Below are 23,276 nucleotides of genomic sequence, written 5' to 3' on the forward strand. Positions count from 1 at the left end.
TGTATCGTGAAAGGTTACCCAAACAGATGTGTACTGCATCACCAAATGTTTGCACATTTGCATCAGAATTTGTGTGACTATGGATCATTCAGGGATCGCAGGTATGATAGTTGTTGGCCACGATTGACACAAAATCCCACCATGGAAGAGGAGATGTTGCATGCGATGGACAATAATCCAGAGACAAGCACACGTGCTGTTGCCTCTGCTATAGGAGTATCTCGATCCAGTGTATTGCACGTTTTGCACTCTGAGTCCTTACATCCATTTCATTTGCAATGGGTCCAGTTACTGATGGCTGAAGATTATCCTCGATGTGTGGACTTCGCATAGTGGTTTCTGCAGAAAAGTGCTGTAGACCCGGATTTTCCAACTTGTGTTTTGTTCACGGATGAAGCTTCATTTACCTGCGAAGGGGTCTTCAATCACAATGCTCATGTGTGGGCCCACGAGAACCCACACGCTGTGCAATCACATACTATACAACAACACTTCGCCATTAACGTATGGGCAGGTATCGTCGCTGACTGTTTAGTTGGCCCATACCTGTTACCACCTCGACCGTACTCCCAGAAGTATTGGACCTTTCTGGAAGAAGTTCTACCGGGATTTGCTGAACAATGTTCCAATGACTGTGTGTCGGCAGATGTGGCTCCATCCCATTTTGGCATTTCTGTGCACCAGTATTTGGACAGGTCCTTGGGGGGCTCGATGGATTGGGTGTGGTGGACCCGTCGCATGGCCCCCTCGCTCACCTGATTTATCAAGCATTGATTTCTTTCTGTGAGGGACCCCTTAAAGCCATGGTGTACGAAACAGATGTTGCCTCTGACATGGACCTCGTGGCAAGAATCACCATCGGTGCTGCTAATATCTGGGAAACTCCAGGTTGTATGGCAATCAGTGCATCGTTGGTGTCAGGCATGCATCACTGCTAATGGTCGTAACTTTGAGCATCTGATGTAAAACCATATTATGTATCCAACTAGTATTGAAATGTTCAGTTATGCCTAATAAAGGTTTTACACTACTTACTGCCTTGTATTATTCCTGTATCTTTGTGTCCTTGTTAGTACTTTCCAGTGGCGTTTCCAGTCATGCTTTCCTTTGTGAATATGGTTGATTTTGATGTTCTCCCCTCAAAGTTTGTACGTGGAATTTTGAACCACTCTCTGTGTGTGTGTGTGTGTGTGTGTGTGTGTGTGTGTGTGTGTGTGTGTGTGTGTGTGTGTGTGTGTGTGTGTGTGTGTGTGTTTGAATCACCCTGTGTATATACACAGGGTGATTCAAATGGATATTTGAACTGTTCCTTCAAATGGATAAAATTGAGTATCGTGTGGTTATAAAATTCTTTGTAAAAAAAGGTTTAATGCCAAAAGAAATTCATTTGAAGTTCATAAAAGTTTATGGGCACTCTTCTCTATCATTCTTAACAATTAAGAAATGGGTTGCTGAGTTTAAACGTGGACCTACCAACCTTGAAGATGATCCGCATGAAGGATGCCAAAAAGTGTAACAACGCCAGAAAGCATTGATCAAGTGGACGATATGGTATTGGATGACAGGCGAGTCAAAGTGCATGAAGTTGTTGAGACCATGAGCATTTCAAAAGAACATGTAGGATATATGTTCTTTTGAAATGCTTATGGTACATGTATGATATATGATGATATATTTTGCATAAAGAATTGCAAATGAAAAATCTTTGCACAAGATGGGTGCCATGCTTGTTCACAGCATCCATCTTGCATTCAAAAATGCACTCACACGAAAATCTCTGAACATTGCTTGGAGTGTTTTAAAAAGAATAAAACTGATTTTGTGCGTCGATTTATTACTATTGATGAGAATTTGATTCACTATTACACACCAGAATCCAAACAGTCGAAAGAGTGGACAGAAGCTGGCTGTTCAGCGCCAAAGAAGACAAAGTCGGTTACATCAGCAGGAAAGGTCATGACATCGGTGTTTTGGGATGCTAAAGGCATTTTGTTTATTAATTATCTTGAAAATGGTAAAACAATAACCGGGGAATATTATTCCGATCTTTTAACCAGACTAGATGAAAAAATTCGTGAGAAAAGACCCGGTTTGCAGAAGAAAAAAATCATCTTTCATCAGGATAATGCACCTGCCCACAAAGGTGTTTTGGCAATGGGAAAATTAAGGGATCTATGAATTGTTGGAACATCCACCCTATTCCTCAGATTTGGCTCCCTCTTACTTCTATCTCTTCCGAAACTAAAACTCTTCCTTGCTGGTCATTTGAATCAACAGGTGATTGCAGCTGTAGAAGGGTATTTTGCAGATCTTACCGAGAACCACTACAGGGACGGGAAAATGATGCTGGAGCATCGCTGGAATAAATGTATTAGTCTTAAGGGAGATTATGTCGAAAAATAAAATTAATTTTGAAATTATAAATTTGTTTTTTCATTAGGTCGAGAACTTTTCAGACCACCCTCGTATATATGTACACACATGCACATTTATTATAAAAAAAGCAAATAAATATATTTACTCTATGAATGATTCTGCTTTTGGCTTTTGATGTGAACGCACGTATTATTTTAGACTGAGCCTGATTAGTTTGTTTACAAGGTTTTTCACAAAACGCACATTGCACTGGCACAGATACAGTTTGTTTCCTACTGTCTCCCCCTCTGCACGAAACATGCAAGAGGTCTAATGGCTGGCAGGCCCCACCTGCAATGAGGACCAGTGGTGGATTTATGGTTTCATTTAGGGAGGTAGGATTTCAGTCTGTGTCCAGGTGAATTCGTGACACTCCTTTTCCCTACTGTAGGACAGCTAGTTGTATTTTATTGCTGGTAGACACCTGAGAGTGTCTACGGGATTTGCTAGTGGACCCTCAAACGTCCACAGGATTACCTGTAACCTGCTCTGGACACCTGAGCAATCTCTACTCTTTCTCCATCTGTGTCTTTACACATTTCTAAATTATTGTTGTCATGGCAAAACTTCTGAATGAGGCCAAATTCGAGGAAGTATAGAATGAATTCCTCAGATTAGGAAAGCTGCTGAGTGATAATTGGCCGGGAAAAGTCAAGCTCTTTGACACATCCCCTCCCAGTAGTCACAGAGGACAATATGGATGACATAAGTGAAGATCCCATAACTCTGACGCAATCAGATTTTGCACACTCCCCAAGTATGGAAGATGCTACATCCCAAGACAGCAGTTATCAGACCTTGGAAACACATACAGAATTCCAAATAGTCAAAAAGAAGAGGAAAATCTCCTGTTGAAGAACCCAAAACAACAGGGATGGAAGCACCCAATGTTCCTAAAGAAAAGATACCACCAGTCATCTTAAGGGATAAAGAAAAATGGATCCCTGTCTCGTCATCCCTCAGAGAACAAAACATCTCATTCTCATGGACCAAAAACTCGGATGAGGAAGTTAAAATACAACCCACTACTGTCGTGGATTACAGACATGACCAGATTTATGGACAATGTCAATGTCCCATACACACCTTCACTTTACCCAGCAAAAAGAACCTGAAGGTGGTTCTACATGGGATAGCTGAAGATGTGAGCACTGATCTCTCTAGACAGGGCCTGCCCACAGTAAAAGTGAGCAGGATGCTCAGAGCAGATAAAAGACCAATGCCTTTGGTGCTGGTGGAAATAAGCAACACACAGAAACAAATCTACGATCTAATTGTAGTATGCAGACTCAAAATAACAACTTAGCCATTTAGAAAGAGGACATCAGCTGGACAGTGTCATAGGTGCCAAAGGTTCGGGCACGCCCAAAAATTATGTAAGGCAGCCTGCTTGAAGTGCGGCGAGGGACACTAGACCAGCACCTGCTTCAAGCCACGCACTACTCTGCTTGCTGCGCAAACTTCAGAAAACCTCACCCCGCCAACAACAAGGGATGCCTTTTCAATCCAAAAAAATTGAGGGTCAGCAAAAGCCAATCTTGCTCCTCCTCGTAATGACACTATAAGCAGCCTAGTGGGCCGTCCCCCAGTTCGAAACACCTCACCTTCAACCACACAGGAAGGAACACGACCACAACCATGATCAAAATATATGCTGACGCTGCAAGCACTAAGTTACCCACATCTCTCGAGCCAGAGGGTTCCAACCTAACATCAGTTCTAACTCCTCGCTTGCCACCATGCTGCAGGAATTCAGCAAGACAAGCCCTTCACCATCTTCCAGAAAGAGATTCCTTCAAGGCACTCAAACCATTATAACAGCCATCTGTCACGAGTCAAAAATTTAAACCCAAGTCGCTCATGATGGTGGCATGGAATGCGAATGGATTAATAAACGAGGTCTTGGAGCTTCATGAATTTGCGATTTGTCTCAGTGCTGATATCATCCTGATTGGTGAAACACACCTAAGATCAGTCAATAACCCTAAAATCCGTGGATACTCTATGTACAAAAATTGAAGAACTGGTGCGAGAGGGGGAGGCACTGCCATATATATTAAGAGTTACCTGAACATATACAATAGCCAACCCTCAAATCGTAAACCTCGAGGTGACCGGGGTGGAGGTACATACCAGCAATGCTGGCAGTCTCAAGATTTATGCTGTTTATATACCCCCAAGCATTCCTCTTTAACAACCGATCTGGACTCCATACTTAGACAAAATGATTCCATAATAATAGCAGGAGACCTCAATTTAAAACACACAGCTTGGCACAGCTCTTCAATTAACTCCAAAGGCTACACACTATTCAACTACACAATGCTGAACTCTGTACTGGTGACAGGTCCCACCGAGCCCACTCACTTCAGCCCATCAGGTAGCTCAGATGTGCTAGACGTCGTCATTTTCAAAAATATAAGATAGCAATATAAATTGGAAACAGTTAACGAATTATCTTCTGACCACAGTCCCATAGTGCTTAATCTAGGTTCATCAGATCAACTCTTCTCCATACACATTCATACCTTGGGATAGGTTAGCCAAGGTTCTTCCAGATTATATTGGTCCAGTGCTCAATATCAATAAAAAGGAAGTGATTGACACAGCAGTAAATAACTTAACAATGCCAATTCAGAAAGCAATAGAATCAGTCAGACAATCCACTGTCTTCCACTCACCCAACCAACCGTATCCCAGAAGAAATCATGTAGCTAATCAGAGCAAAAAATAGAGCCAGAAAAAGATATCACAATACCAGAGCCCCACAAGACAAAACAGTATTGAACAACCAAAACAGACAGGTCTGGGAAGCTCTCGATAAACACAGAAACCACCAATGGGAATCCAAATTGGCTAACATCAAGACTGAAGATCACTCCGTCTGGAAATTCCTAAGAGCCATCTGCACCAAAAAGCAATTCATACCCCTATACAAACAAAGAAAGGGACAGTTCACAAAGATGAAGAGAAAGCTGAAGCACTGATAGATAACCTTGAATCTCAATGCAATCCATCTTATGCAAACCTTAATATTAACCTTATGTACAAAATTCCCTGGCATGTTAGATCAACTTTATGGCAGCACACTGTTAATTCTGAACACATCACTCCGACTACTCCGGTTGAAGTAATAAATATCGTCACACACCTAAATAATAAAAAGGCTCCAGGACCTGATGGCATAACTAACCGAATAGTAAAACTACTCCCAAGAAAGGCCATAGTTCATCTCGTCAATATTACCAATGTAATTTTCAGATTCCAGCATTTTCCCACTGCATGGAAAACAGCCACCATCATGCCACTGAAGAGCCAGGTAAAATCCTCACCTTCCTGAGAGTTATAGACCAATCAGCCTGTTGTCCAGCCTTGGAAAGGTAACAGAGAAAGTGATCCTCACAAGACTCCAAGCAGAAACGGATAGGTTAGGAGTTTTGCCTGACGAGTAGTTTGGCTTCCTCAAGGTCCATAGTACAGCTCAACAAATCCACAGGCTAGTAGAAATCATTACGAAAGGTTTCAATTGGAAAATCAGTACTGCTGCTATTTTCATCGATGCAGAGAAGGCGTTTGACAAAGTGTGGCATCAAGGCCTTCTCTACAAACTCATCAAGTTCGGCTTTCCAATCAAGTTGATAACAATACTCCACTCATACCTGAAAGACAGATATATGCAGGTCAGGGTTGGAGAATCGATTTTGTCCAGACGCAGGGTCTTTGCAGGAGTACCCCAGGGCTCTCTTCTGGCCCCTCTCCTGTTCTCAATCTATGTAGCAGACATCCCTCTGAAACCGAGAACAACATTCACTGCATTAATGGCAAGATCTCTGAGCCCAAAACTGGCAACTAGAAGATTGCAAACCAGTATACATATATTAGAGAGATGGCTGGCAGACTGGAGGATCCAAGTTAACCCACAGAAGAGTTCAGCCATACTGTTTACAAGGAAGAAAATCCCCAATATGGAGGACATACATCTTTTGGGAGTTAAGATTCCGTGGCAGGGTGAAGTCAAATATCTCGGAGTGATCCTCGATAGAAAACTTCTATTCAGCAATCATATAAGACACATTACCTCAAAGACATCCAAGGTAATAGCCCAACTCTACCCTGTAATCAACAGACAAAGCAAATTGGATACACAAACAAAATTAACAATTTACAAGATGATGATTCGGCCAGTCATCACTTATGTGTCCCCTGCATGGAGCCACATCGCAAATACAAATATTCTAAAACTACAGAGATTGCAGAATAAGTGCCTGGGAATGATTCTGGATGCCCCCTTGGTTTATCAGAAACACCCAGATGCATAGAGAAGTCAACATTCCTTGCATCTCTTCCCTTCTAGATCTAGCAGTGAAGTTCTTTACCAAGACTAGCAGCCACCCAAACCTGTTGATCAAGGAAGCTCCGGAATATAATGAAGCAGAAAGCTACAAATATAAAAGGCCAAAATATATCTTAAGTACAGCTGAACACAGCTAATTTCACTGCCCTCACTGGGTGAGCATGTGGCTCATAAACACTCCATTCAAAGTTTTTCATTTCAGACAAAGGGGAATACGAAAAGCAATTTTGCTTCACCCATCTAGCCAGAAATGTTATTCGTTATACTATATACAGGAATATGTTGAGACCATATTGTTGTTGTTCTATTCCATCAAGTCGTTTTAGACTCCTGGTGATTCTATGAACATACACTCCATTCAGATCTGTCCCTGGCCATATCTTCCAGTATTTCCAGGTGCATTCCAGTTGCTTCTTTAACTCCATCCACCCATCTAATTCTTGGTCTTCCTCTTCTCGTACTTCCATCAGCTTTAGCAAGCATCATCATCTTCTCCAGACTGTCATTTGCTCGCATAATATGTCCAAAGTATGACAATTTTTGATTGATGATCATAGCTTCGAGGGAGCAATCTGGCTTTGTTCTGTCTATCACTGATTTATTGGTTTGCTTTGCAGTCCATGGTATTCTTAGTAAACATCTCCAAACCCATAATTCAAATGCATCTATATTCCTTCTTTCACTCTTTCTTAGAGTCCAACTTTCATGATTCTGATTTTTGTTGTGAGGCTAATATCTTTATCTTTAAAGACCTTGCTTAAATTTGGCATTGCTTTCTTTCTGAATAATAATCTTCTTCTAACTTCTTCAGTACAATACCCATCTTTATCAATTCGGGATCCTAGGAGCGCAAAATTGTTAACTACTTCCATTTTCTCCCCATCTACTTCAAAATCATTAAGTTCACATGTTGTCATAACTTTTGTCTTTTTGAAGTTAAGTTTAAGGCCATGTTTAGCACTTTCTTCTTTAACTTTCATAATAAGTTCCTCCAAATCTTCTTTGCATTCTGCTATCAAGGTGGTATCATCTGGATACCTCAAATTATTAATATTTCTTCCACCAATTTTAATTTTAACTGAAGACTCCTCCAGCCCTGTCATTCTTAAAATGTATTCGCTGTACAAGTTAAACACGTATGGAGATAAAATACATCCTTGGTGCATCCCTTTACCTATTGTGAAATATTCAGTTTCTCCAGATCTGTTCGGACAGTAGCTTCTTGTTTATAATAAAGATTCTTCAGAAGGATAATGAGATGCTCTGGTACTGCCATTGTTCTTAACATATTCCACAGTTTCACATGATCTACAGAGTCAAAAGCCTTACTATAGTCAAGGAAACAAAGGTAGACATTCTTGTGATATTCCTGAGCTCTTTCTATTATCCATCTCACATTGCCGATTTGATCTCTTCTTCTTCTGCCTTTTTGAAATCCTGCCTGTTCATCTGGCATTTATCTCTTCATGAATGGTTCCAGTCTTTTCTGAATGATCTTAAGTAAGACTTTATTTGCATGAGAAATCAGTGCTATAGTTCTGTAATTTTCGCACTCTCTTGTATCGCCTTTCTTCAATAAAGGTATGTAAACTGATTTTTTCCTTTCCCTAGGCCATGTAGTTGTGATCCAAATTCGCTGACATAGAGCTGTTAAAATTTTAACTGCCTCTTCTCCCAGGGTTTTGTGCAGCTCAATAGGTATTCCATCCCCTCCTGGTGCTTTCTTATTGGATAGGTGTTGCAGTGCCCACCTTACTTCACTCTCCAGTAGTACTGGCTCCTGTATATAATCCTGCTCTTCAAATTTCTCAGTAATTTTGGAGTCCTTTCTGTAAAGGGCTTCTGTATACTCTTTCCATCTTTCTTTGATGTCTGCAGCTTCTGTAAGATATCCTTTGTGTTTACTTTTCAAAATTGTCACCTCGGCATTAAACTTTCCTGTCATTTCCCTGATCTTTTTGAAAAGATCTCTTGTTTTTCCTTTCCTGTTTTGGTTTTCTATTTGTTGGCATTTCTGGTTAAAGTATTTTTCCTTGTCTCTTCTGGCTTGTCGTTGAAACTGCATTCAAATGCCTCACTTCCTGCAAATTTCCTGTGGCCTTCATTTTCCTCATTTCCTGAGCAGTTTTGATGGGATCTTCTACAGCCATTTAAACTTCTTCTTTGTACAAACTGTTTGAATATTCTTTTTTGCTTCTGTTTTAATTATATCTTTAATCTCTTCCCATAGTTCATCTGGTTCTCTTTCACACAAATTGAGTGTGTTGAATCTGTTCTGTATACTAATATTGTATTCAGCTGGTATGTTTCCAAGATCATATCTGATCGACATTTGTGATGTTTCCAGTTTCTGTAATTTCACATGTATCTCAGCCACTAATAATTCATGATCTGTTCCACAGTCTGCACCTGGAAAAGTCTTGCCACACTGAATTGTTGCACATCTCCATTGTCTTTGTCCAAGTATATAGTCAATTTGATTTCTGTATTGTCCATATTGTACATATGGATATCACATATGGTGATATCCATATGTACAATCTCTGTTTGTGTTGTTTAAAGCAGGTGTTAGCAACAAACAAAGAATTCTCTGCATGAAACTCAACTAGTCTCTTCCCTGCAGTGTTACGAATACCTAAACCAAAATGACCTGTTATTCCTTGTTTCTCGGTTTCTCCCACTTTTGCATTCCAATCTCTGATAAGTACTCATAAATCTTGCTTTGGTGTTGCATCTATCACTTCTTGTAATTTGCCATAAAATTCTATGTCTTCTTCTGGTGCCTCTGTAGTGGGTGCATAAACCTGTATGATGGTCATATTCATTGGATGTCCCCTGACTCTGAGAGAAATGATTCTGTCACTCACTGGATTACAACTTAATACATACCTAGACATCTTTTTCCTGAGTAAGAAGGATACTCCATTTTTACACCTTGCCTCATGTCCTCAGTAATAATTCACCATATAGTCCCCTGACTGAAAATGACCCATTCCTGTCCATCTAAGTTCACTTATTTCCAGTATATTCAGCTTCTTGCACTCCATTTCCATCTTTATTATTTCCAGCTTACCTTGGTTCATACTTCTAACATTCCAAGTTCCAATGTTGTGGTTTCTTGTGAAACAGGGAGCCTCTCTCTTTTCCAACCAGCAACATCCGTGACCAAGCTTTCCTCTGGGTTTGACCTGGACACATCATAAAAACTAGTTCTATTTGTGGAAGCCCTCTGTTCTTCTCCATTTGCATGTTGGATGCCTTCAGGCCCGGGAGTCTTACCATCCAGCACCATATCGTACTTTCTCACTTTTGGCATGTTCATAGAATGTTCTTGGCAAGGTACAAAGGTGGTTTGCCATTGCCTTCCAATGAAATATTTTTCGACTTTCCAGTCTAGATCCACACTGTTCTGTTTTGAGACCATATATTTTATTTTTTATTTTTTTATTTTTTGACTGAGATAAAGATTTTTTGCATTGTATGGATTATTGTTTCTAGTCATCCAGGATTTTAGGATTCTGACTGTTGAGGTGGAGAAGGAAAGAATTAATGTGTCTGAGCTAAGTTCCCAAATGGAGAGCACATCATCAATATATCTTAACCAAATAGGTTTGAGACTGGCAGTATCTATATGGAGCATGTTTTTCAAAATGCTCCATATAGAAATTGGCCAGAGGCAGGGAAATGTGGAGAGCATGGAAGTATCTTCTATCTGTTTGTAGAAGATTTGATATTGCCAGTCTCAAACCTTCTATTTGGTTAAGATATATTGAGGTGTTTTCTATTTGGCAACATGGCTTAGATATATTACTCTTTCCTCCTCCACCTCAACAGTCAGCAACTTGGAATCCAGTTCACTATTGAAAAAGAAAATAACGTCTTAGCTTTTTTTTTATATACTCTAATCACGTCTTCCCAATTGCACTTTTCTTTTACAGTTTATAGGAAATCCACCCACATAGACAGATACATACATACATAAACTTTCCCATCATCCCCTTTTCAAATATATCTTGTTGTCAAAACCCTTGTCAACAGAACCTTCAACCTCTGTTCCACCCAAGCTTCTCTTACATCAGAACTCGTCAAACCTTCCCAATGGTTCCAATGCCAAAAAGATCTACAAATTATCTGTCCCTACTTCCTCCCCATACCTCTCTCAACATAAAGACTACAGTAATCCCATTACTATTCCATAGATCTGGGGCACTTCAGAATAAATAGCCAGAACTTTAAAGAAATATAATCTCTGAACTGCTTTTAAACCTCATTTGAAGTTGGCTTCCCTTCTCCACTCTCCTAAAGATCTACTTCCTCCCCATTCTATTTCAGATATTTACAAAATTTGTTGTTTTTGCAACTTACCATATTATGGTCAGACCAGGAGATCTGCTATTATCTAAAATCCATCCATCCACCATCACAATTATGGTCAGTCAGGTCTATCAGGCTATTGCTTGGATATTTTGCACAGAATCAGATAGAATAAAACTGTTATGCTCCATCGCAGTAAATACAAACTTGAAAGGCTCTTTTTAGAATCAGTAGCAGATTTAAAAAAACAGCCTAACCTTATTATTTTCCATGAAGTCACAAGACTCATTGTGGGAGGTGAACACTAGTCAACACAAAGTCTATCATATCACTCCTTAAAATCATCCACTGTATGCATGCTTGCTACCCTCTCAGGCAATGCATTCCATGTTCTATTATTCTCCATGAAAAAAATTTACTTCTTCTTACCATTTTACTCATGACCTCCTTTTACAACTTCCAGGGATGATCCCTTGTACTTGCTCCTTTCCCTCATTCTATCATATGAAAAATCTCCTCAGTGTTAATACGATTGTAATCCTTCAACAATTTATCCACCACATGTTGAAGTCTGCATGCCCTCAGTCTATCCTCATAATCAATGTTGTACAGTCCTGATATCATTTTTGTTATCTGTCTCTGTACATTCTCCAAGGTTACTTCATTCCCTTCAAATCTTGGGCATGAGATCTGTGTACAGAAATCCAGATCTGGTCTGATCAAAGCTTTATACAATGGGACCCAGCACTTTTTATCTCTCATGGTCAATGTTGTCCTCAACACTGCTATAATTCTCTGAGTTGTTTTCATAACCTTTGCAGTGTGTCCTCAGAATTTCAAATCTCCATCCATAATCACCCCAAAATCCCTTGCTTCCTCTACTTCTTCCAGTATAATTCCACCAAGTAAGTATGAAGCATCCCATCTGTGGATCCCAAATTTTAAAACCTGACATTCCTATTAATTTTCTCATCTTTCCAGTGTATTCAAATCCTGTCGAAGAGTCAAAACATCAGCACTATTACCACTGTCGGTGCCAGGTTATTTTGCGCCCTAGGCAAAGTTCACAAGTGCGCCCCTTATTTCATAAACTAAAATGTTTCTAATTGACATTAAACAAAATAAAATTGTCTTTCAGGTTAAATTAATAGAGCTTTTTTATTTTCTTTTTTAATTAATTTGAAAATTCTCCGTTATAATTCATTTACAAAAAAAAAAGTTATAAAATACCGAAATTGAATATTTTAAAATGTTAACGTTTTAAAATATTTATCTTAACTGAATTTTAAATAGCGGTAAGTTCAAATCATTTAGGTAAGGAACAAAAAAGAACCAAGAGTTAAATAGTAAAATAGTGTGATGTGTGTGAGGGATAAGGAAAAAGAATAGATACCTAAATCATATATCACTATTTAATTTTGATATTTTAGTAAAGTATGAATAAAGCATAGCTTGAAGTTTTGCACCCTAGGCGGTTGCCTAGTTTGCCTAAATGGTAGTGCTGACTGTTACTAATAACCATCCCAAGCTTCACATATTATGCAAACAACTGAACATCTCCCTGTAGTCCTGTGACAATATCATAAAGATTTTACAGTAATGATCCCAGGACTGAACCCTGTTGAACTCCACTTGTAACTTCCCTACTCCCTGATACTGCCTCCCCCCCATATACAACTCTCGGATATCTATCAGATAGCCAATCACCAATCCAATCCACTAACCTGATATCCAAACCCTTATGATGCAACTTAAAAATCAGATTGTCATGTGGCACTCTGTCAGATGTCTTGCAGATATCCAAAAAACGACAATGTATACCTTACCCTCATCCACTACTCTTGTTACTCTGTTGTAAAAGGTAACCATATTACTAAAATAAGAGCATCCTTTAACAAATACATGATGACCTGCATAAATAATATTACCCTCATTTGACCAATTCTGTATATGAGTTCTTACCAATTTCTCCAAAATATTAATAGCTATAGAAGAAATATAAACAGGCCTACAGTTTGATATCTTCATTCTACCACCACCCTTATGTAATGGTACTATCTTAACCTCCTTCCACTCTCCAGGAACCTGTCTCATTGCAAGACTTTATTAAACAGACTAAATTAATGGCACAGTGAATTCCATAGCACATTTTCTTAAAACACCTAATGAATTCCATCCCCCTATCTTATTGTACATGCTCAATATTTGGAATACATCCTCTTCATTTGCTTCTAACACTTCATCAGTCATTATCCTTCTAGGAATAAAGCCTGTTGCACCAGGATGGAACATTCTAATAAAGTGATCATTAAATGGCTCAACTATGTCATCTGCTTTGGTCACCTGATTCCTATTTCCACCCAGCAAGAGAATCCATCCACTATCATTTTTCCTCCTACTCGCCACATAGCAAAAAAAAACTCCTTGAGATTCTTCTAAATTGCAGTGCCAGTCTCCTCTCATATTCTAATTTCTCTCTCCTTAAATTAGTTGCTTTCCTAGTCTAAGCCTTATATTTCTCATGCAAATATTCTCTACCCCTCTCTTTATATGCCTTTCATGATCTCTTTTTCTTCTGCAATTCCCCCTTTCTTTTTTTTCTTTTGTCATCCATTTGACTCCAAATTGCTTTCTTCACTCGAGGTATGCAATCTGTCATTGCTGTCAACAATTTTTTCTTAAGTATCTTCCTTGTTCTAATGACTTCTCTTCCTTCACATTCTTTCATCCATTGTACTGCTGCAAGCAGGTTTCTAAGTCTATGATAGTTGTCTGTGTTATAATTCTACGATGAACGATTAATGCAGTCTCCCATCAATGGCTCACAAACTTCAAGACCTTACATTTAGTTGCATTAAACTGAATCCACATTCATTTTCCCATCTGTCCAGTCTATTCAAATCCTTTTGAAGGGCTATCCATATGTGCACTATTAGTAACCCTTCAAAACTGAATATCCTCTACAGTCCATAGACAATATCATTGATATACAGGTTAAGAATACAGGGCCTAGTATTGAGCCCTGTGAAACTCCATTTGTGACCTTCTGCTTCCTTGATACTGCTTCCCCATTCAGAATTTTCAGATGTTCATGGATTGCAATCTGTGGGTGTCTATGGATCAGACTACAATCCAATTCATGAATCTTACAGTGATAAGCTCACATTTAAGTTACAGCACATACACTGTCAAATGTGTTGGTTAAAAAAAATTAATTAATTAAAAAAACAGTATACCTTTCTCTCGATGAAAGAAAGAAATTTCTTTCTTTCATCAAGAGAAAGAAAGAAATTTATTTTCTTTCTTTCTCTCGAAAGAAAGTGATCAGATTACTAAAACAAGAGTGTCCCTTAATAAATCTATGCTGATCCTCACAGATAACATTACACTTCTCTTCCCAATGCTTTATATGATCTCTCACTAATTTCTCCAAAATCCTAACTACTACAAAAGAAATACAAAACTGGTTTGTAGTTTTACACTTCCATTCTACCACTATCTTTATGCATTGCCACTATCCTACCCTTCTTTCACTCCTTGGACACCTTTTCTGTAGTCAGACTCTATTTGAAAAGCCAAGTCAGTGGAGCTCTCAGTTCCTTAGCACATTCTCTTAAAACACATAATGAAATCTCCTCCAGTCCCATTTCCTTATTGATACCCAAAATATTTAGCATTTGAAATGCACTCTCCTCATGCACTTCAACAAACCTTCCACTCTAGTAATAAAACCTACTTTTCTAGGATGAAATACCCAATAAAGTGAACATTAAACAACTCCATTATATCTTCTGCATCTATTATTAACCCTTCAAAACTGAATATCCTCTACAGTCCATGGACAATGTCATTGATATACAGGGCCTAGTATTGCTTCTAACAGTGTTGAACTACCACAATAATTTCTCCTAGTACTACTACTACTATTGGCCATATAATGAAAGAATGCCTCTTGAAGAATAAAAGAATTTTTCTTGAAGATCAGGACTAATCTCTTCTCATATTTATGTTTTTTTGCCTTCCTTACCATGCTAGTCACTTTCCTTCCACGAGCCTTATATTCCTCATGCTGATGCGCTCCATCCCTCTCCTTATATTTTTTCCATAACCTCTTTTCATGTACTGTTCCTGTTTAATATTGTTAGTCATCCACTTTACACCAAACTGTATTCTCTTTTTTCACTCGAGATATGCACCTTGCCATTACAACTATTAAATATTTCTTCACTACTTCCCATGCAGTGGTGATATCACATCCCTCTAATTCTTCCATCCATGGTACTGCCCCAAGATGATTTCTAAGATTATTATAATCACCTGCCTCAGATCTAAGGCCTTATCAACATCAAGGTTATTCAAATATTCATATACATACTTGCTCACCATTAGTCTCTCCTCCTCCATTCCTCTGAATGATGTCAAACTCATGGGGATGAAATAACTTTATGAATTGTTCATTTATTTCAACTATCTCCTCCTCCTCATCATTCTGCCATTTTGGTCATCATCTGTGCTTTTGGATCTTATCCAAATTTTTTTTTTTTGTAAGGTTTCAGTTATGATACATCAAGCTGATCATTGCTCAATGATAGCTTTCATACAGTTTCTTTCATTTTTTAAGTCTTATTTTGTGGAACACTAGAAGAATAAAATGAGTGCATGACATTTCTATTACTCACTATGGCTTACAACTGACGTGAAGGTTGAAACTATTACATCATCCTGTTGACTACACACATGCAGTGTGCAAACTTTCCTTTGTATTATTATTCAGGAATCCATGGAGTGGTGACACACACACGCATGCACGCACGCAAAGTATGATTTGCATTATGGAATACTAAGGCAATTGATGTGGAGTGAATGGCCTCTATGTACAAGTAGCCTAGTCACCAAGTTACTTCATGCACAGACTTTGTATACTTGGGTGAAGGATTAAATGATAATCTAATTTCTTGTCAAGTATAACTTACTTTGTAAACAACTAAAAAATCTTTCTCAAATACCAATAGTTCAATCATGTACTGGTTCACACCACTGTGGCAGCAACCAAAGTGCATAAATAAATCATATTCCTGTGGCTTGCACTTCCTCATACCATCTTCCTTGCATTCCTTCTCACTTTATATGTATGTATGTAGTTGCATATATATATTGCACATAAAACAAAAATATTAGCATGTTCATTTGTACTAATTACATATTCATATGTTATCAATATCAATGTATTATCTCACTATATTCCTTAAATATTATAATAACTATTGTTCAAAATTTATCAGGAATGATAATAGTTAACAGTAGTATTTCTATCATGTCACTTGCTAAGTAATTAACTGATCACTCAGTTCTCATCTTAATATCTCATTGAAAATTCACAGTAAACCATAAAATAATTAGTTACAATAATATTAGCTATTCAACAATACATACAGTTCTTAGTATATTCAGTAATACACTAGGGGATAATTATTCTGGAATAATTCTCTTAATCCTATTATGGTTAAAATTCTAATTACATAAACTTTATGTAAGACACATTCTTTTTTTCCTTTAATTTTTATATATTGTTTTATTTATTTAAAAATATATATTTATATCATGCATTTTTTTTTTTTTTTGATATCATATGTCATTGTCTTTTATATAACAAAAAAAATATAAAGCTAGTATCTCAAATTTATCAAAATACACATTGAGTCCTGTGTGCTATTCATAATTTGTTTGTTGTGGCAACACAAAGTTGAATTTGAAAAATTCTAAAACCTGCTCTGCAAATGGTGTATTCCTCTAGCAGTTTTTATTAAGATTCTGACCTATATTTCTTTTTTGCAGGTGAGCCAGTTGCATTTCACAAAACTAAGAGACGAGCTCTGATATTGAAAAAGAAAGCAGCTACCACTAGTCTATTTGAAGCAAAAGACAAGGAAAAAGGTCAGTTATTTTACTTTCTAAAATGCAAGGTGTGATCCAAAAGTTAAGGTCCTGCCACAGTGGAACCAAATGCCATGTTGTGTGATGGATTAGTGCTATAATTCAGAAATATTCTGAGATAGAATCATACAACTATGTTAATCATACAACTATATACAACTCCATGATTCTGTTCAAAGTCCCAGGTTATAGATCAAGATTCCACTAAATCTCAAAAGAAAAATGTAAACATTATTAGAAAAAAAGTTTTAAATTTTATCTTGTTAATCAACTACCCAGGATATATTGAGGCTCCAAAAATTCGCAGACCTGATACATCCTTCATCCTATAGTTGATAGTATCCACAAACCCACCTAAAAACCTTCCAAACAGTCAGTCGCTTTCCCCCTTTTCCATTAAGCATTGTATTCACTTCAAAATTTTAATAAAAAATTTTAACCTTAAAACATTCATAATAAGACACCTTATTATCTTTAATATTACTTCTTTATTTATCAGCATACCACTGACAGATACCCCTAAGTCTTATTGATTCATTTATTTGCTGACATTTTTGGATTATTCAAATTCACCATACCCAGGTTATTTTTCATGGAAAAGAAAAAGATACAGACGTTATATGAGACAGCAATAGGTTCTTCCCCCTCCCAGCTAATTTTTGCATTGAATATCTAGAAATCCAGCACCCTACACCAACCAACAATCCAGCTGTGCTATGTAGATGATGTGTTTGCTATTTGGTCTCATGGCCTAGACACATCAGGTACATTAAAAGATTTAATGAAATTAAAAGCTCCATTTCTTTGCCATTCAGACTTCTTATGTTGATAGTACCAATCTTGGTGATATTGAGTTGGGATGTATTTTAGGATTTGTTCCAGTACCTGACTTTTCGCTGTTTGCCCTGGTTCCCTGGCGAAAACAATGCGGGCCTTGTTTAACCAGGCACCATTCCAGCCGGCATGAAATTCTGTCATGTTGTGCCATCATTTTATATTGTGTTTTAAGCCAATAAGAATACAATTTGGTCGGCTAAATTCCAAATTCCCAACTCATCCCATTCATTCAGTATCCAGCTAGATAACTAATAGGGCACACCATGAGAAGGTGAGAATTGGACATTAGGTCAGAAGCTCTGATTGTTTCTCCACATTCCTTTAAAGGTTATGTGGAGATCTCCTCTCAGTTATACAGCTTTGACCCTTAAGCACAGTAGTCTAATGTTAATATTTTTAGTACATTTAAAGAGCTAAAATCCAGAAGTACATTTCAAAAAATAAACAGTTGTTTTCCCTTTCTGGACACACTATCTACCAAATGGTTCATTATCCTTTTGTTTATAAGAATCCTACACAGAAACACTGGAAGGTGCTTAAATATGCATTTACACCATCATTCATTCCAACAGACCATCATCTTCAAAATACCAGACCAGGGCTATTTGTTCTAATGACATGGCTTTTGCCACAGAATTCAGTCATCTTTGCAACATTTATTTTAGCCAGTGGCTATAACTCCAATAAAATAGACAAAATGCTGTTACTCCAATTGCTCTTATATGTAACACGAAAGATTACAGAAAACTTTTCAATACAAATTAATACAATTAATTAATTAATTGCATAAAATTTTCACCTAAGTATCAAAGGCATCTTCAGTAAATTCACAATTAAACAAGACACAAGTAAAATTGCAAAAAGACTCGACAGCGAGAATGTGTGTGTGTGTGTGTGTGTGTGTGTGTGTGTCACGGTTGATTCACACACAGTGAGAATGATTCTCTTTCCCTGCCCTCACAAAGTTTGGGAGATTCTAATCCTCTGTAAATATCAAATAATTTTAATATTATTTATTTTTTTTAATATTAGTTTCTTACACTTGGAAACTGTTTTTAATTCATAAACTGATTGTTGTAATTGACTGTTTTAATTTGTAAATTGATTGTGGGGAGTTTGAGTGTCAAAGCTGTATAACTGAGAGGAGACCTCCACATATCCTTTAAAGGAATGTGGAGAACTGACCAGGGCTTCTGACCTAATGTCCAATCCTCACCTTCTCATGGTGCACCCTGGTAGGTATCTACTTGGATACTGAATGAACAAGGATGGGCTGGCAACTTGGGATTTAGCTGACCAAATTGTATTCTTATTGGCTTAAAATGAAAACACAAAATGATGGTACAACTTGACAGAATTTCATGCCAGCTGGGGTGTCGCCCAGTTAAACAAGGCTCCCTTTGTTTTCGCCAAGGAACCATGGCAAACAGCAAAAAGTCAGCTACTGGAACAAATCTGAAAATGCACCCCAACTCAACATCACCAGAGTTCAAGATTGGTACTATCAACATAAGAAGCCTGAATGGCAAAGAAATAGAGCTAGCTGAGGAATTAGATAAGTACCAGATAGACATAATAGGGGTGTGACTGAAACAAAAAAGACAAAAAATGGTGAGATCTTTCTCAGCAATAAATACAAAATGTTATATGCAGACAGTAACAATAAAGGGAAAGAAGGAGTAGCTATGGTATTCAACACTAAATATGAGGCTAATCTTCTTTAATGACAGGCAATATCAAATAGAATGATGCAGGCAAATATGAGAATGGAGAACTGGATATTGAGACTTATTTGTGTCAGTGGTCCCACAGAAGGTTCTACTAAGGTAGAAATGAAGGAATGTTTTGAGGTCTTAGAGAAAGAAAGCGGCTGACACAATGAAAAAGGAAAAGTTGGTCCTTGTTGGGGATCTAAATAGCAGAGTAGGAAATGCTTGTCAGACATACAAAAATGTTTTGGGAAAATTTGGAGAAAAGAGCAAAGCTAATAACAATGGCAAATACCTGTTGGATTTCTCCTCAGTACATGGACTGGTTATTACTAACACCATGTTCCAACATAAAAATGTGCACAAATTCACATGGAGGGGAGGCAAAGAATAAGAAAAGTCTCATTGACTATGTTATTGTTAATAGTGATGTTTTCTCCTTAGTACAGGACACCAGAGTGTACAGAGGATTTGAAATTGGAAGTTATCACTATTTAGTCTTGAGCAGGATAAAATTGAATTTCATATTGAAAAGAATAACATGTAAGAAAGTTTTAAAGCAAATAAAAGTTGAGCAGCTCTCACATGTGAACTGTAGACTAAAATACACAAAGATTATTGAAGAAAAAATGAGAGAGTTTGAGAACAGGAATCAAACCTTGGAGATTCAGTGGCAAACTCTGAAGAGAACATTGATTGATTCAGCCAGCGAGGCATGTGGTGAGGTTGTCTGCAAGGATTGAAAAATCAGAACTCCATGGTGGACACAGGAAGTAAAAGAGGCAGTGAAAGAAAAGAAGAAAGCATATCAAAACTTCCTGACAAATGAGTCGGCTTGTGCTCTTAGAGAATACAGAGACAAATGGAAGAAAGCTAAACACCGTGTAAAACTAGCTAAACAAAACTCATGGGAAGACTTTTATTATTATTATTATTACAGGTATCTCCATGGAGTCAGTAGACTCATCACGGGAGACCCAAACTAGCAAAACAATATCTGTCATATCTCTTCTTGAATTCATTTACAGACGAAGAGCTCACAACTAAGTCAGGCAATGAATTCCACTCATTCACCACCCTCCAGGCAAAAAACCTTGTTCTGACACCTTTGTTAACCACACTCTTCTTTAATTTCCAGAGATGACCTCTTGTTCTTCCATCACTATCACACAGCTGAAACATTTCCCCTGCATCAATCCTATAAAAACCTTTTAGTAATTTGAATGTTTCTATCATATCCCCTCTTCTTCGCCTATCAACCAATCTCTGCAATCCACAAGCTCTCAATCTATCAACGTAGGGAGCATTTTTTATATCACTCACCAACTTGGTCACTCTTCTCTGAACCCTCTCCACAGCCTCCTCATCTCCAAGGAATCCAGGTGACCAGACCTGAGCACAGTAATCCAAATGTGGAAGTATCAATGCTTTATAAAGGGGAATAATAACCTCTTTATCTCTGGATGTCAGTGTGTTCCTCAACAACCAAGTAATCCTATGTGCAATCTTGGACACCTTAGCAATGTGTCCTCTGAACTTCATCTCCCTATCTACCAATACCCCTAAGTCCCTAGCTTCATCAATCTCTTGGAGTACCTTTCCATCGATGTAGTACACAGCTGGTAATCTTTTAATCCCAAAATGCATGAGTTTACACTTTTCCACATTGAACTGACATCCATTTTCTTTTGCCCATTTTACCAGCTTATTTAAATCCTCCTGCAAACTTTCAACATCAGCTTGATTTTTTATTGCACTACACAACTTTGCATCATCAGCAAACAACTGAATATCTCCCTTTAAGCCGTTTCCTATATCATTTATATACAAATTAAACAACATTGGCCCAAGCACAGAGCCCTGAGGCACACCACTGGTCACCTGCCTCATTCTGGACTCGGCTCCTCCACACCACCTTATGGTATCTCTCCCTGAGCCATTCTCCTATCCATATCACCAATTTTATATCCATTCCCATCTGCTCCAATTTGCATAACAGTGTTCTATGGGGTATCCTGTCAAAAGCCTTAGCAAAATCCAGAAGTACCACTGTGTAGCCAGTTCCTTTGTCCAACTCAGATGTTATTCTATTATGAATAGTTAATAGATTGCTAAGGCAGGATCTACCTTTAACAAAACCATGTTGGCCTCTATAGAGTATCATATCCTGATCCACCCATTCTTGAATTTTGTCTTTAACCAACTTTTCCAATACTTTTACCACTACTCCTGAGATGGTGATTGGTCTGTAATTTAATACCACAGTTTTAGAGCCACCCTTATGCAAAGGAACCACTTTGCCTAACTTCCACTCCCTAGGGACCATACCAGAGTTCAAACTTAAATTAAATATCCAAGTAAGAGGGGTTGACAATTCATTTGCACATTCACGCAACACCCAAGCTGATATTCCATCTAAGCCTACTGCAGTGGACTTTGGTAAGAACATAGAAAATAAATATCAAGAAGGTAGGAAGAAATTCTCGAGGTTGTTGAAGAAGCTCAGAAATGGAGGAAAGAGTGCTGTAAAAGGAATTAGAGATGATAAAGTTGACATGAAAACTGGATAACAAGATATCCTTGAAGTATGGAGTAATTACTTCGAAAAATTGCTAAATGAAACAAGCAGTGATAGCATAGTGGTAAAAAACAAAATCATCAACAGGCATACAGTCAGTAATACATATCCATACTTCAAATAGAAAAAGCAATCAAAGGCTTGAAATGTGGAAAGGCAGCAGGAGTAGATGATATTTGACCAGAAATGCCCAAGTATGGAGGTATGATAGGCATGATTACGATAAATAGTTGAGTAATCATGGGAATATAACAAAGATGTGTATTTAAGTTTTGTAGAACTGGAAAAGGCATATGACAAGGTGCAAAGAGAAATGTTATTCAAAACACTGCAGTTGTATGTCAGTGGAGCATTAGATCAAGCAATACTTAGTATTTATTATCTTTATAATCTTAAAACATTAAATCCTGTGTCAGACAAGAATGTACATTATCTCCTCTGTTATTTGTTATCTATATGGATTACATTATGAAGGAAAGTAGTATTAAACCTGATATCAAAATAGGAGATGTTAATGTCAGAATTTTGCTTTATGCAGACGATGTTATACTTCTAAATAAATCCACTACAAGTCTGCAATATTCCCTGACTAAATTGAATAACTGCTGTAATAGATATGGTATGAAGGTTGGTAATAATAAGACAGTGACAATGAAAATAGGCAGAAGCATTGAAAATATTGTTATGTCTTGTTCTCCCTGTTTATTTATTATTTTATATTTCTCACTTATCTTATTCATTTTCAGCTCTTCCGTTGCCGACAAATTTATGCTCTTTAAGTTGACTGTGCCAGTCGGCAACTGAAGTCCGAGATACAATTTTAAGCTACTGCAAACAATATAGGGATCAAGAGGTTTGCAGTCGTGGTCCCCCTTTCTTAGTTACTAATGGATTCCCCTATCACTTATGCACGGTCTGAATTTTAACAAGTGGTAACTCAATTCTCAGAACAATGACAGACTCATGTGGTTTGAATTAAAGAAATACATTTATTTAGACAAAACACATATATACACTTTAGTCAGAAATTTCAATTCTAGGGAGCCTGAATTTCCCCCCCCCTCTTAAATTTACATATCCAAAATTATTTACTCTGAAATCTTATGATATCAATTTCACACTCTTCTTTGTATAA

At 37.7% G+C, this 23,276-nt stretch overlaps 1 protein-coding gene across 1 annotated transcript in view; it reads left to right on the forward strand.

Moving 5' to 3' along the window:
• The window catches only part of RhoGAP102A (Rho GTPase activating protein at 102A), a 382,252-nt gene that overhangs the window by 108,787 nt on the left and 250,189 nt on the right, over positions 1 to 23,276 (forward strand). The window contains exon 4 of the mRNA XM_090406360.1: positions 16,919 to 17,017. Coding sequence (XP_090262486.1) covers positions 16,919 to 17,017 — 99 coding nt within the window. The remainder of the gene's footprint in view (positions 1 to 16,918; positions 17,018 to 23,276) is intronic.

This window comes from Typopeltis vanoorti, chromosome 16 (assembly GCF_054136105.1).
Source record: "Typopeltis vanoorti isolate ZY-2024b chromosome 16, IOZ_Tvanoo_1.0, whole genome shotgun sequence".
Classification (NCBI taxonomy): Eukaryota; Metazoa; Arthropoda; class Arachnida; order Uropygi; family Thelyphonidae; genus Typopeltis; species Typopeltis vanoorti.